Consider the following 14,901-nt stretch of genomic DNA (forward strand, 5'->3'; position numbering starts at 1 on the left):
ATTCTTGTATATAGAGGCAGTATTATAGTAGTTATATTCTTGAATATAGGGGGCAGTATTATAGTAGTTAAATTCTTGTATATAGGAGCAGTATTATAGTAGTTATATTCTTGTATATAGGGGCAGTATTGTAGTAGTTATATTCTTGTATATAGGAGCAGTATTATAATAGTTCTATTCTTGTATATAGGAGCAGTATTATAGTAGTTATATTCCTGTATATAAAGGGCAGTATTATAGTAGTTATATTCTTGTATATAGGAGCAGTATTATAGTAGTTATATTCTTGTATATAGGAGCAGTATTATAATAGTTCTATTCTTGTATATAGGAGCAGTATTATAGTAGTTATATTCCTGTATATAAAGGGCAGTATTATAGTAGTTATATTCTTGTATATAGGAGCAGTATTATAGTAGTTATATTCTTGTATATAGAGGCAGTATTATAGTAGTTATATTCTTGAATATAGGGGGCAGTATTATAGTAGTTAAATTCTTGTATATAGGAGCAGTATTATAGTAGTTATATTCTTGTATATAGGGGCAGTATTGTAGTAGTTATATTCTTGTATATAGGAGCAGTATTATAATAGTTCTATTCTTGTATATAGGAGCAGTATTATAGTAGTTATAGTCTTGTATATAGGGGCAGTATTATAGTAGTTATATTCTTGTATATAGGGGGCAATATTATAGTAGTTATATTCTTGTAAATAGGGGGCAGTATTAGAGTAGTTATATTCTTGTATATAGGGGGTAGTATTATAGTAGTTATATTCTTGTACATAGGAGCAGTATTATAGTAGTTATATTCTTGTATATAAGGGCAGTATTATAGTAGTTATATTCTTGTATATAGGGGGCAGTATTATAGTAGTTATATTCTTGTATATAGGACCAGTATTATAGTAGTTATATTCTTGTATATAGGGGCAGTATTATAGTAGTTATATTCTTGTATATAGGGGCAGTATTATAGTAGTTACATTCTTGTATATAGGGGGCAGTATTATAGTAGTTATTTCTTGTATATAGGAGCAGTATTATAGTAGTTATATTCTTGTATAAAGGGGGCAGTATTATAGTAGTTATATTCTTGTATATAGGAGCAGTATTATAATAGTTCTATTCTTGTATATAGGAGCAGTATTATAGTAGTTATAGTCTTGTATATAGGGGCAGTATTATAGTAGTTATATTCTTGTATATAGGGGGCAATATTATAGTAGTTATATTCTTGTAAATAGGGGGCAGTATTAGAGTAGTTATATTCTTGTATATAGGGGGTAGTATTATAGTAGTTATATTCTTGTACATAGGAGCAGTATTATAGTAGTTATATTCTTGTATATAAGGGCAGTATTATAGTAGTTATATTCTTGTATATAGGGGGCAGTATTATAGTAGTTATATTCTTGTATATAGGACCAGTATTATAGTAGTTATATTCTTGTATATAGGGGCAGTATTATAGTAGTTATATTCTTGTATATAGGGGCAGTATTATAGTAGTTACATTCTTGTATATAGGGGGCAGTATTATAGTAGTTATTTCTTGTATATAGGAGCAGTATTATAGTAGTTATATTCTTGTATAAAGGGGGCAGTATTATAGTAGTTATATTCTTGTATATAGGGGCAGTATTATAGTAGTTATATTCTTGTATATAGGGGCAGTATTATAGTAGTTATATTCTTGTATATAGGGGCAGTATTATAGTAGTTATATTCTTGTATATAGGGAGCAGTATTATAGTAGTTATATTCTTGTATATAGGGGGCAGTATTATAGTAGTTATATTCTTGTATATAGGAGCAGTATTATAGTAGTTATATTCTTGTATATAGCAGCAGTATTATAGTAGTTATATTCTTGTATATAGGGGGCAGTATTATAGTAGTTATATTCTTGCATATAGGGGCAGTATTATAGTAGTTATATTCTTGCATATAGGAGCAGTATTATAGTAGTTATATTCTTGCATATAGGAGCAGTATTATAGTAGTTATATTCTTGTATATAGGGGGCAGTATTATAGTAGTTATATTCTTGTATATAGGGGCAGTATTATAGTAGTTTTATTCTTGTATATAGGAGCAGTATTATAGTAGTTATACTCTTGTATATAGGAGCAGTATTATAGTAGTTATATTCTTGTATATAGGGGCAGTATTGTAGTAGTTATATTCTTGTATATAGGAGCAGTATTATAGTAGTTATATTCTTGTATATAGGGGGCAGTATTATAGTAGTTATATTCTTGTATATAGGGGGCAGTATTATAGTAGTTATATTCTTGTATATAGGGGCAGTATTATAGTAGTTATATTCTTGTATATAGGGGCAGTATTATAGTAGTTATATTCTTGTATATAGGAGGCAGTATTATAGTAGTTATATTCTTGTATATAGGGGGCTGTATTATAGTAGTTATATTCTTGTATATAGGGGCAGTATTATAGTAGTTATATTCTGGTATATAGGAGCAGTATTATAGTGGTTATATTCTTGTATATAGGGGGCAGTATTATAGTAGTTATATTCTTGTATATAGGGGGCAGTATTATAGTAGTAGTTATATTCTTGTATATAGGGGGCAGTATTATAGTAGTTATATTCTTGTACATAGCGGGCAGTATTATAGTAGTTATATTCTTGTATATAGGAGCAGTATTATAGTAGTTATATTCTTGTATATAGGAGCAGTATTATAGTAGTTATATTCTTGTATATAGGGGCAGTATTGTAGTAGTTATATTCTTGTATATAGGAGCAGTATTATAGTAGTTATATTCTTGTATATAGGAGCAGTATTATAGTAGTTATTTTCTTGTATATAGGAGCAGTATTATAGTAGTTATATTCTTGTATATAGGGGCAGTATTGTAGTAGTTATATTCTTGTATATAGGAGCAGTATTATAGTAGTTATATTCTTGTATATAGGGGGCAGTATTATAGTAGTTATATTCTTGTATATAGGGGGCAGTATTATAGTAGTTATATTCTTGTATATAGGGGCAGTATTATAGTAGTTATATTCTTGTATATAGGGGGCTGTATTATAGTAGTTATATTCTTGTATATAGGAGCAGTATTATAGTAGTTATATTCTTGTATATAGGGAGCAGTATTATAGTAGTTATATTCTTGTATATAGGGGCAGTATTATAGTAGTTATATTCTTGTATATAGGGGCAGTATTATAGTAGTTATATTCTTGTATATAGGAGCAGTATTATAGTAGTTATATTCTTGTATATAGGGGGCAGTATTATAGTAGTTATATTCTTGTATATAGGGGCAGTATTATAGTAGTTATATTCTGGTATATAGGAGCAGTATTATAGTAGTTATATTCTTGTATATAGGGGGCAGTATTATAGTAGTTATATTCTTGTATATAGGGGGCAGTATTATAGTAGTAGTTATATTCTTGTATATAGGGGGCAGTATTATAGTAGTTATATTCTTGTACATAGCGGGCAGTATTATAGTAGTTATATTCTTGTATATAGGGGGCAGTATTATAGTAGTTATATTCTTGTATATAGAGGGCAGTATTATAGTAGTAGTTATATTCTTGTATATAGGGGCAGCATTATAGTAGTTATATTCTTGTATATAGGGGCAGTATTATAGTAGTTATATTCTTGTATAGAGGAGGCAGTATTATAGTAGTTATATTCTTGTATATAGGGGCAGTATTATAGTAGTTATATTCTTGTATAGAGGAGGCAGTATTATAGTAGTTATATTCTTGTATATAGGGGGCTGTATTATAGTAGTTATATTCTTGTATATAGGGGCAGTATTATAGTAGTTATATTCTTGTATATAGGAGCAGTATTATAGTAGTTATATTCTTGTATATAGGGGCAGTATTATAGTAGTTATATTCTTGTATATAGGAGGCAGTATTATAGTAGTGATATTCTTGTATATAGGGGCAGTATTATAGTAGTTATATTCTTGTATATAGGGGGGCAGTATTATAGTAGTTATATTCTTGTATATAGGGGCAGTATTATAGTAGTTATATTCTTGTATATAGGGGCAGTATTATAGTAGTTATATTCTTGTAAATAGGGGGCAGTATCATAGTAGTTATATTCTTGTATATAGGGGCAGTATTATAGTAGTTATATTCTTGTAAATAGGGGGCAGTATTAGAGTAGTTATATTCTTGTAAATAGGGGGCAGTATTATAGTAGTTATATTCTTGTATATAGGAGCAGTATTATAGTAGGTATATTCTTGTACATGGGGGGCAATACAACAACTATAATACTGGCCCTAGTGTATGAGAATATATGCACAATAATAGTATGTACCTAAATTCCTTTTAAATTTATTGCAAGTGTCTCTTAACACGTGTAATTTCAGTCTGGAATATTTAGAATTTTGCTTATATTATGGAATAATTGAATGTTTATTTAACAGCTTCTAAATGAAAATCTTGCCAAATTGACTGCAAAGTTTGAGAAGGCCACCACAGACAAGCTGAAATGTCAACAGGAAGCTGACGCCACTGCACTCACCATCTCCCTCGCCAACCGGCTGGTAAGTAACCTGTACTATTATTATTACCTGGCGTTCTGGACTGGTTCGAGTCTTCTCCCAGTTTCTGTGTGGGGTCTGGTGGCTGTACAGTCCCTGATATGTTGATTTGTAGGGTTCTACTTCTGGCGTGACCTCTGGTCATCCGCTGCTCTCCCGAGTAAGCGTTCTTTGCTGTAGGAAAGATGAAGCGTCATGGAAATCAATGACTCCTTTGTGTAATTCATGGACACAATATATACTGTTTGTAGCCGCTCTTAAATCTGTGTGACAGGGATGTCCTGAGCAGGGGAATCTTCTATAAGAATAGAGCATATGGAAGAAGTTATCCTGTAAATTGTATGTCTGATTGGTTACAGTAGCTGTATATTGCTCAGACCTATTACATCACTTTCAGAAAACGTTAAAAAAAAGCAGGAGATGCGTCCGTAAAGTGCTTCTTACAAGATACTACACAGATATACTGTATGATGAAGTATATACTGCCAAGGAAACTGACACATTTTACAAGAAGACCTAAAATATGACGTCTTATGCGCTGCAAACATCAATTTACATGAGCACCAAACATGACACATGGGATGGTGGCTTCCTGCTCATCACCCTATCAATCACATCTTCATAGAGACGTACAGGTGATAAATGTTCTCTTATCTCAGGAAGCATTGTATTCTATATCTGGCCGGTGACGGGATGCTGCTACTGTCCGCTGATATATTCACGCTGGTCATACACATTAGATCACCGTTGATGGATCAAGCAGATTTTGAGGGGCTTTGCCTGACTGTCCCTCAGTGTTTTACAAGTGTGCCATGACTGCTGGCATGAATAGATCTGTCCGGGGCCGTATAACTCATCTACACAAACCTTGTGAAATGACAGATTATTATCATAGGGTTTCCAGGTAAAATCCACAATTGTGCTTCAGAGAATGACGTCCATCCCTGCCTGCAGACTCCTTAGACCTGGACAGCATAATAAACCATGCTTTATCACAAGGAATTGGGGGGTCCGACCACCATACATGTGAAGTGTGTCAGCCATATTTCTGTATGGAAATCTATTTACCCTCCATTTCCATCAGTAGGACATTTATTAATGGGAGGCTGCAGTTCCCCTGTCACCACTAAGCCATCCGGGACAGCGATAAATGAATTACTGAGGTCCCACGACAGGGCGATGTCAGCGTCTTGTTTCACAGGTCGCTCAAGATTTGCTTCACTTTCTACAGCCGCATTGTTATCTTTGTGCTCGGACAGCCATAGACCAAACCATTTTCTTTCAAACTCATAATGTCCTATAAAGTAGTGGCCTCCAAACTGTGGCTCTTTAACTATTGTGAAACTATAACTCCCAACGTGCTCCGACAGCTGCTGGAGAAGACACGGGCAGACGTGTCTCCATAACGAGGGTTCAGTCTATAATAACAGATTGATCGGCGCTCATTTAAAGGCCCGTTTTGCAGGCCGATGTAAACTGCTTTGGGACGAATGACTGTTAACACATGGTTAATCGCACCCTGTGTTTACACGGGGAGATGTGCTGGCGATTATGAGAACTTTTAGTGCTGCATAAAAGATGGATCAGCTGACGAACAAGTTTATATGATCAGGCAGGAACGAGCGTTCATACGACGGCTCTTTTGCCTGATCATTGGTCCTTTCTGAACAACATTGCCTTGCCGCGGTTTACTTCTGTGTGGAGCGATCGCTGACCGTCTTCATTGTGTGTTTTCAATGTTCACATGTATTATTTGTTTGCCTATGGGTGTTCACGTTATACATTTGACCCAGTGACACTCTGCAGCTTTCATCACATGCTGGGACCTATAGTCCTGCAGCTGCTGGAGCGCTACCGGGGTCCACCACAGATGTAACTGTATAAGTCATATACGTATTCCTGTTTATGGTATCCAGCAAAAAAATAATGTACAACACATCACCTTTGAAGTGATTAGCGGGGACCTAACCCAGACCTGAGCTCTAGATGTAGATTTGACCAGGAAAGCTGACCGAGAGAAGAATGAGAAGCTAGACTTTGTGATATATGTATTAAAACAGTCTGCCCGCTACATACTGACCTGACCCTCCATATAATTCTGTTTCCTCGCTTCTCCCTGGGTTAGGTTGGAGGACTTGCCTCCGAGAACGTCAGATGGGCTGAAGCGGTCAGGAACTTCAGGCTCCAGGAGAGCACACTATGTGGAGACGTTCTCCTCATCACCGCCTTTGTCTCTTACTTCGGTTACTTCACCAAGAAATACAGACAAGACCTCATGGAGAAGACCTGGAAACCGTATCTCGGGCAGCTTAAAGTGAGTGAGACGTATTATTTTCTGTACTAGGTAATTAAAGTACGGGTTTTATTTTAAACATCAATTTGTGTTATAAAGCTGCATATAATAATCAGTTATTTTGCACATACGTTGGTTTATGTTTTACTGACTTGTACTCCAGTCGCTTCTAGAGCTGCATTTTCAATTCCTCACGGTCATGTTTGTGGGATGAGTGCTGACATGTTCAAGCCGAAGTTCTGGGCTCGTATCCTAAAATTTGCTGAAGTTTGCAGTGCATTGTGGGATGTTTTTGTTTCTTCTAGCAATGCATCACAGCAACATCACTGTTAATACAGACACTGAACCAGCAGGGAGTGTGCGCTTCTGAAGCTAGAAAACTTATGAGAAACACGCAACATTGTGAATGCAGCTTTAGAGGTTACTGGAGTATAAGATAAAATGCGCCTGAATATTTGTGGAAGATCATTCGAGCAGTTACTCAATCTTCTATGTAGATTTAACCTGTGAAATATATATTACAAGAACCGTCCAAGGAGGGAGCTCCGTCCGTCCTTCATAGTGTCACATGGAGTGGAGCTGACGTTTCCTGATTATGATATTCTGTGAGACTTTCCGTGTTAATAGGTTTTGCTGCCGACTCTGGTACATTTTAGCTTATTGACAGTCTTTACAATAGAGGAGAAGCCAGCAGGGTTTCCTGATAATATTTTGCATTGGAGGGCCATGCTGGGACAATGGTGTTTGTGCGGCCGTCGCAGAGTGAGACACCGGGGTTTGTTGGCTTTATTTGTTGATTATGTATGAGCGGAATAAGACAGAACGGAGGGGGTCAAATCTTTAAGTGTTTCGCAGCTGGGGGTTATGCTGCAGTGTATTAATCAAATACGGCCTTACAGAATAAGACCAGTGCCGGAGGACAGAGAAAATGTAAATCTAAGAAAAGCTTAGGAAAATAAGGATCGGCTCGCTTTTCTTCTGTACTCTGTATGTATTCCTGACCCCTATAACATCAGCACAGTCCTCTCCTAAAATACTCTGGGCTGCTGGTAAAGAGTTCTCCACCGACAATGTAACGAAGTGTGGCCTTCTACAAAATTAGCACATTGTTCTCTTTAAATACTCTGTGCTGCTGTGGACCCTGGTCCTTCCACTGTGTGACCTACCTCTTATCTCCAGTTCGGACCACACCAGAGGCTGCATGTTGTGCCAATGCCAGGCACAATAGTGTCTTTTCGCTCTGCGGTTTGATGAGGGTGATACAGAATAATGCCGCTGTAGCTTCTTCCCACAAATGGCAGGGTTTATATATATATATATATATAACGCCCCTCACTGTACATCATAACCTGTGTTCTGTCTCCAGGTCCCTATCCCAGTCACCGAGTCTTTGGACCCCCTCACCATGCTAACCGATGATGCGGATATTGCAGCTTGGCAAAATGAAGGGCTTCCCGCTGACCGTATGTCTACAGAGAACGCCACCATCCTCACCAACTGTGAGCGCTGGCCGCTGATGGTGGACCCGCAGTTACAGGGCATCAAGTGGATCAAGAACAAGTATGGAGAAGACCTTCGAGTTATTAGGATTGGACAAAGAGGGTTCGTATGAACAGATGTTATTAGGACAGGCCCTTTCACATCTACTACATCGTACAGATAGATAACAAAGTAATCAGCGGGCATACATCCACTAAACAGCCTTCCAAAGTGCCAGTCAGAGGACGGAGAATAGTCACGCATGTCGTGCCCCCTCCTGTGAACAGCAGAGTTGAGAGGCAGCAATACCTCCCAGTGTAGCCCTGACTCCACAGCATTTTTAAAGGCCGTTTACCCCAGCAATTTCCCCTCGCTCCATTTTTCTTGGGAATTGTACTGATGTCCTAATGTAATGGCTGGGTCTCTTTATCGTGGCCTTTTGTTGGACAATCAGAAAAATCTACCAATACAATGACGGCTGTTCTTTCTCTTCAGATACCTGGACACCCTGGAGAGAGCTCTGGGAGGTGGGGACGTGGTGCTTATTGAGAATTTAGAGGAGAGCGTGGACCCGGTCCTGGGACCTTTGCTGGGAAGGGAAACCATCAAGAAAGGAAGGTAAATGTCTCCTAACTGATGTGATGGGGACGTTACAATCCTGTTCAGAACGTCATATCTCCTTATGGTGTCTAAAAGGTAGATCTGTTTGTGGTCAGGGGGCACCAACACTAAGTGTACAACTCTGATGACCATAATGTACCCTGAATCAGATGGACATCCCGTAACTAATTATAATATAGCGGTGTAGGTATAGAGGTTCCATACACATTCATTACCTCTGGGCCGCGCCACTTTAATGGTTCTTAGTCGTCGTCCCGTCCCCGATAAATGGTTAGGTTCAGGTTTCGCTTTTGTATAAGAGCCCAAAGCTCTGTGTCTGTCAGGTGGATAAATTGTGGCCAAATAAATCACTCCCATCCCCTATGATAGTCGTCGCTGACGTGATTAAAATAGTACCTGACATCAATACAATGCAATCTGCGCTAGTCTTTCCACCAAGGGCATGTCCAGGATTAGAAAAAACATGGCTGCTTTCGTCCTGAAACTGTGTCGCTGTGTTGTCTGGTATTGCAGCTTCGACTCATTGAATTCAATGGGGCTGAACTGCAATACCACACACAACCTGTTCATAGGGGTGGCACTGTTTTTGGAGAAAGACCCTTTTTTCCTGATCAACCTTGACTAGCCCTCTTGGTGAGAGGGTTGAGAGAACATTTGTAGAAGGAAGATAACTGCTTCCGGTGGACGTTAAGTGGGCGCAATTGTCCTCACCCCTTAATTCCCCAGAGGTTCAGCCCTATTAAGGTGTTATTAAATATCTAAACCCAGTTTCAGGTTTCCTTTAAGATTCCGGTCTTCTATTATCACGAACATCACCAAGCATAATATGTGATATTAACAGTCTGTCACTGCCTCCCAGCATCTAGTCAGTCCCACAGGCGGGAAGTGACATTGCAGACGTCCCGTCATTTGCAGGGTGCCACCAGATTGTTGTCAGGTTGCTAATGGCAGAGAGAAGCCGCAGGAAGATCAGAGACGCTTCCTTTAAATGCAGCTTTTTAACACCTCCGCAGACACAACCTCAAACGTGATGAAAGATTCCCGAACAGCTGAATAATTGAAATGGCAAAGCGGTGACACAAGTGGTTTAGAGGGGAAGGGATGTTAATATAATGACATCCATCCACTAACCTGTCAGCAGCAGTACCTGCAGGTGAGGAGCAGAACTCTCACAGCTGATTATGGGGGGAGAATGAGATGCAGGAAGCTTCATCTATAGGCGATCACCTGTCTTATAATATACAGCGGAGGATAATAATCCAATATATAGAACTAGTGCTGCTGTATTGTTAGTAGTCGCCTCTAAATGTAAGGATACGCTGTGGTATAATAGCCCATCATTCATGTTACCGCTACTGAAGTTTACAGGTTATAATAGAGCGGGAACTGCTATAAGAGGAGCGGCTGATATCAGTCATATATGATGTAATAGTGCTGGAGTGTTATAAGAAGAGCGGCTGATATCAGTCATATATGATGTAATAGTGCTGGAGTGTTATATGAAGAGTGGCTGATATCAGTCATATATGATGTAATAGTGCTGGAGTGTTATATGAAGAGCGGCTGATATCAGTCATATATGATGTAATAGTGCTGGAGTGTTATAAGAAGAGCGGCTGATATCAGTCATATATGATGTAATAGTGCTGGAGTGTTATAAGAGGAGCGGCTGATATCAGTCATATATAATGTAATAGTGCTGGAGTGTTATAAGAGGAGCGGCTGATATCAGTCATATATGATGTAATAGTGCTGGAGTGTTATATGAGGAGCGGCTGATATCAGTCATATATGATGTAATAGTGCTGGAGTGTAATAAGAAGAGCGGCTGATATCAGTCATATATGATGTAATAGTGCTGGAGTGTTATAAGAAGAGCGGCTGATATCAGTCATATATGATGTAATAGTGCTGGAGTGTTATAAGAAGAGCGGCTGATATCAGTCATATATGATGTAATAGTGCTGGAGTGTTATAAGAGGAGCGGCTGATATCAGTCATATATGTGCTGGAGTGTTATATGAAGAGCGGCTGATATCAGTCATATATGATGTAATAGTGCTGGAGTGTTATAAGAGGAGCGGCTGATATCAGTCATATATGATGTAATAGTGCTGGAGTGTTATAAGAGGAGCGGCTGATATCAGTCATATATGATGTAATGTCTCTGGAGGATATAATAGTACTGGAGTGTTATAAGAAGAGCGGCTGATATCAGTCATATATGATGTAATAGTGCTGGAGTGTTATAAGAGGAGCGGCTGATATCAGTCATATATGATGTAATGTCTCTGGAGGATATAATAGTGCTGGAGTGTTATAAGAGGAGCGGCTGATATCAGTCATATATGATGTAATAGTGCTGGAGTGTTATATGAGGAGCAGCTGATATCAGTCATATATGATGTAATAGTGCTGGAGTGTTATAAGAAGAGCGGCTGATATCAGTCATATATGATGTAATAGTGCTGGAGTGTTATAAGAGGAGCGGCTGATATCAGTCATATATGATGTAATAGTGCTGGAGTGTTATAAGAGGAGCGGCTGATATCAGTCATATATGATGTAATAGTGCTGGAGTGTTATATGAAGAGCGGCTGATATCAGTCATATATGATGTAATAGTGCTGGAGTGTTATATGAGGAGCGGCTGATATCAGTCATATATGATGTAATAGTGCTGGAGTGTTATAAGAGGAGCGGCTGATATCAGTCATATATGATGTAATAGTGCTGGAGTGTTATAAGAAGAGCGGCTGATATCAGTCATATATGATGTAATAGTGCTGGAGTGTTATAAGAAGAGCGGCTGATATCAGTCATATATGATGTAATAGTGCTGGAGTGTTATATGAAGAGCGGCTGATATCAGTCATATATGATGTAATGTCTCTGGAGGATATAATAGTACTGGAGTGTTATAAGAGGAGCGGCTGATATCAGTCATATATGATGTAATAGTGCTGGAGTGTTATAAAAGGAGCTGCTGATATCAGTCATATATGATGTAATAGTGCTGGAGTGTTAGAAGAGCGGCTGATATCAGTCATATATGATGTGATAGTGCTGGAGTGTTCTAAAAGGAGCGGCTGATATCAGTCATATATGATGTAATAGTGCTGGAGTGTTATAAGAGGAGCGGCTGATATCAGTCCTATATGTGCTGGAGTGTTATATGAAGAGCGGCTGATATCAGTCATATATGATGTAATAGTGCTGGAGTGTTATAAGAAGAGCGGCTGATATCAGTCATATATGATGTAATAGTGCTGGAGTGTTATATGAGGAGCGGCTGATATCAGTCATATATGATGTAATAGTGCTGGAGTGTTATAAGAAGAGCGGCTGATATCAGTCATATATGATGTAATAGTGCTGGAGTGTTATATGAAGAGCGGCTGATATCAGTCATATATGATGTAATGTCTCTGGAGGATATAATAGTACTGGAGTGCTATAAGAGGAGCGGCTGATATCAGTCATATATGATGTAATAGTGCTGGAGTGTTATAAGAAGAGCGGCTGATATCAGTCATATATGATGTAATAGTGCTGGAGTGTTATAAGAGGAGCGGCTGATATCAGTCATATATGATGTAATAGTGCTGGAGTGTTATAAGAAGAGCGGCTGATATCAGTCATATATGATGTAATAGTGCTGGAGTGTTATATGAGGAGCGGCTGATATCAGTCATATATGATGTAATAGTGCTGGAGTGTTATAAGAAGAGCGGCTGATATCAGTCATATATGATGTAATAGTGCTGGAGTGTTATATGAAGAGCGGCTGATATCAGTCATATATGATGTAATGTCTCTGGAGGATATAATAGTACTGGAGTGTTATAAGAGGAGCGGCTGATATCAGTCATATATGATGTAATAGTGCTGGAGTGTTATAAGAGGAGCGGCTGATATCAGTCATATATGATGTAATGTCTCAAAATTTAGGTTTAGTTTATTTTTAAAGAGATCCTGAACTCCGCAGATGTACAATCTGCAACCAAAGCCGTGCCTTAAAGCTTAATGCTCACAAATGTTCCTATTCACTGAAAATGGTGAATGGCAAAACAAGTATATTAGGAAGTTGCAACTTTTCATCTTCAGTGATTGGGCTTTATTTCCGTAAGACTGGGGGAGCCCTTTTAAACGCTTACATTATGAAGGGATGTGACAGCAGCAGGAGGGATGTGAACACCGGTGAAGACCTCTGCAGGAGCAGATAAGCAGCGGCCCCTACCACCGCCGCCTGCAGACACAACGCACGGAATATACGCTGGTCCTCTTCTATTTTTATCTGACATAAAAGCCGTGTTCTAACACCAAATCTATTCTGGCTCCTGGTGCAATGAAACCCATTTCCCTGGCAGCAGAGGAGACAATGGCGTTCTCAGCGTCCGGCTGCTATACGTGGGAACGAGAGGCGCCTAGACACTAGAAATTACCCACAGGCTCTCGCATGCCGTACAGTTCAGTTCATAGTAATGCAAAACTACTACACCTACATATAGTGATCACCGTACCCTGCACGAGACATAGAAGTATAACCCCAGCAATCACTGTAATGTGACACTACTACACCATCATATAGTGATCACCGTACCCTGCACGAGACATAGAAGTATAACCCCAGCAATCACTGTAATGTGACACTACTACACCAACATATAGTGACCACCGTACCCTGCACGAGACATAGAAGTATAACCCCAGCAATCACTGTAATGTGACACTACTACACCAACATATAGTGACCACCGTACCCTGCACGAGACACAGAAGTATAACCCCAGCAATCACTGTAATGTGACACTACTACACCAACATATAGTGACCACCGCACCCTGCACGAGACATAGAAGTATAACCCCAGCAATCACTGTAATGTGACACTACTACACCAAGATATAGTGACCACCGTACCCTGCACGAGACATAGAAGTATAACCCCAGCAATCACTGTAATGTGACACTACTACACCAACATATAGTGACCACCGTACCCTGCACGAGACATAGAAGTATAACCCCAGCAATCACTGTAATGTGACACTACTACACCAACATATAGTGACCACCGTACCCTGCACGAGACATAGAAGTATAACCCCAGCAATCACTGTAATGTGACACTACTACACCAACATATAGTGACCACCGTACCCTGCACGAGACATAGAAGTATAACCCCAGCAATCACTGTAATGTGACACTACTACACCAACATATAGTGACCACCGTACCCTGCACGAGACACAGAAGTATAACCCCAGCAATCACTGTAATGTGACACTACTACACCAACATATAGTGACCACCGCACCCTGCACGAGACACAGCAGTATAACCCCAGCAATCACTGTAATGTGACACTACTACACCAACATATAGTGACCACCGTACCCTGCACGAGACACAGAAGTATAACCCCAGCAATCACTGTAATGTGACACTACTACACCAACATATAGTGACCACCGCACCCTGCACGAGACATAGAAGTATAACCCCAGCAATCACTGTAATGTGACACTACTACACCTACATATAGTGACCCCCGCACCCTGCATGAGACATAGAAGTATAACCCCAGCAATCACTGTAATGTGACACTACTACACCAACATATAGTGACCCCCGCACCCTGCACGAGACATAGAAGTATAACCCCAGCAATCACTGTAATGTGACACTACTACACCAACATATAGTGACCACCGCACCCTGCACGAGACATAGAAGTATAACCCCAGCAATCACTTTAATGTGACACTACTACACCAACATATAGTGACCACCGTACCCTGCACGAGACATAGAAGTATAACCCCAGCAATCACTGTAATGTGACACTACTACACCAACATATAGTGACCACCGCACCCTGCACGAGACATAGAAGTATAACCCCAGCAATCACTGTAATGTGACACTACTACACCAACA

At 39.2% G+C, this 14,901-nt stretch overlaps 1 protein-coding gene and 1 long non-coding RNA gene across 3 annotated transcripts in view; one reads left to right on the plus strand and one right to left on the minus strand.

The window, feature by feature from the left end:
* The window catches only part of DNAH9 (dynein axonemal heavy chain 9), a 207,294-nt gene that overhangs the window by 149,597 nt on the left and 42,796 nt on the right, over window positions 1–14,901 (plus strand). For both annotated transcript variants that reach the window (XM_075846330.1, XM_075846331.1), the window contains exons 52-55: window positions 4,446–4,565; window positions 6,688–6,876; window positions 8,222–8,457; window positions 8,830–8,952. In XM_075846330.1, coding sequence (XP_075702445.1) covers window positions 4,446–4,565; window positions 6,688–6,876; window positions 8,222–8,457; window positions 8,830–8,952 — 668 coding nt within the window. The remainder of the gene's footprint in view (window positions 1–4,445; window positions 4,566–6,687; window positions 6,877–8,221; window positions 8,458–8,829; window positions 8,953–14,901) is intronic.
* Window positions 1–14,901, minus strand: part of LOC142666333 (uncharacterized) — a 173,976-nt gene that overhangs the window by 32,552 nt on the left and 126,523 nt on the right. Inside the window, exon 2 of the long non-coding RNA XR_012851660.1 lies at window positions 4,593–4,736. This is a non-coding gene — a long non-coding RNA (uncharacterized LOC142666333). The remainder of the gene's footprint in view (window positions 1–4,592; window positions 4,737–14,901) is intronic.

The sequence above is a fragment of the Rhinoderma darwinii genome, chromosome 13 (assembly GCF_050947455.1).
Source record: "Rhinoderma darwinii isolate aRhiDar2 chromosome 13, aRhiDar2.hap1, whole genome shotgun sequence".
NCBI lineage: Eukaryota > Metazoa > Chordata > Amphibia > Anura > Rhinodermatidae > Rhinoderma > Rhinoderma darwinii.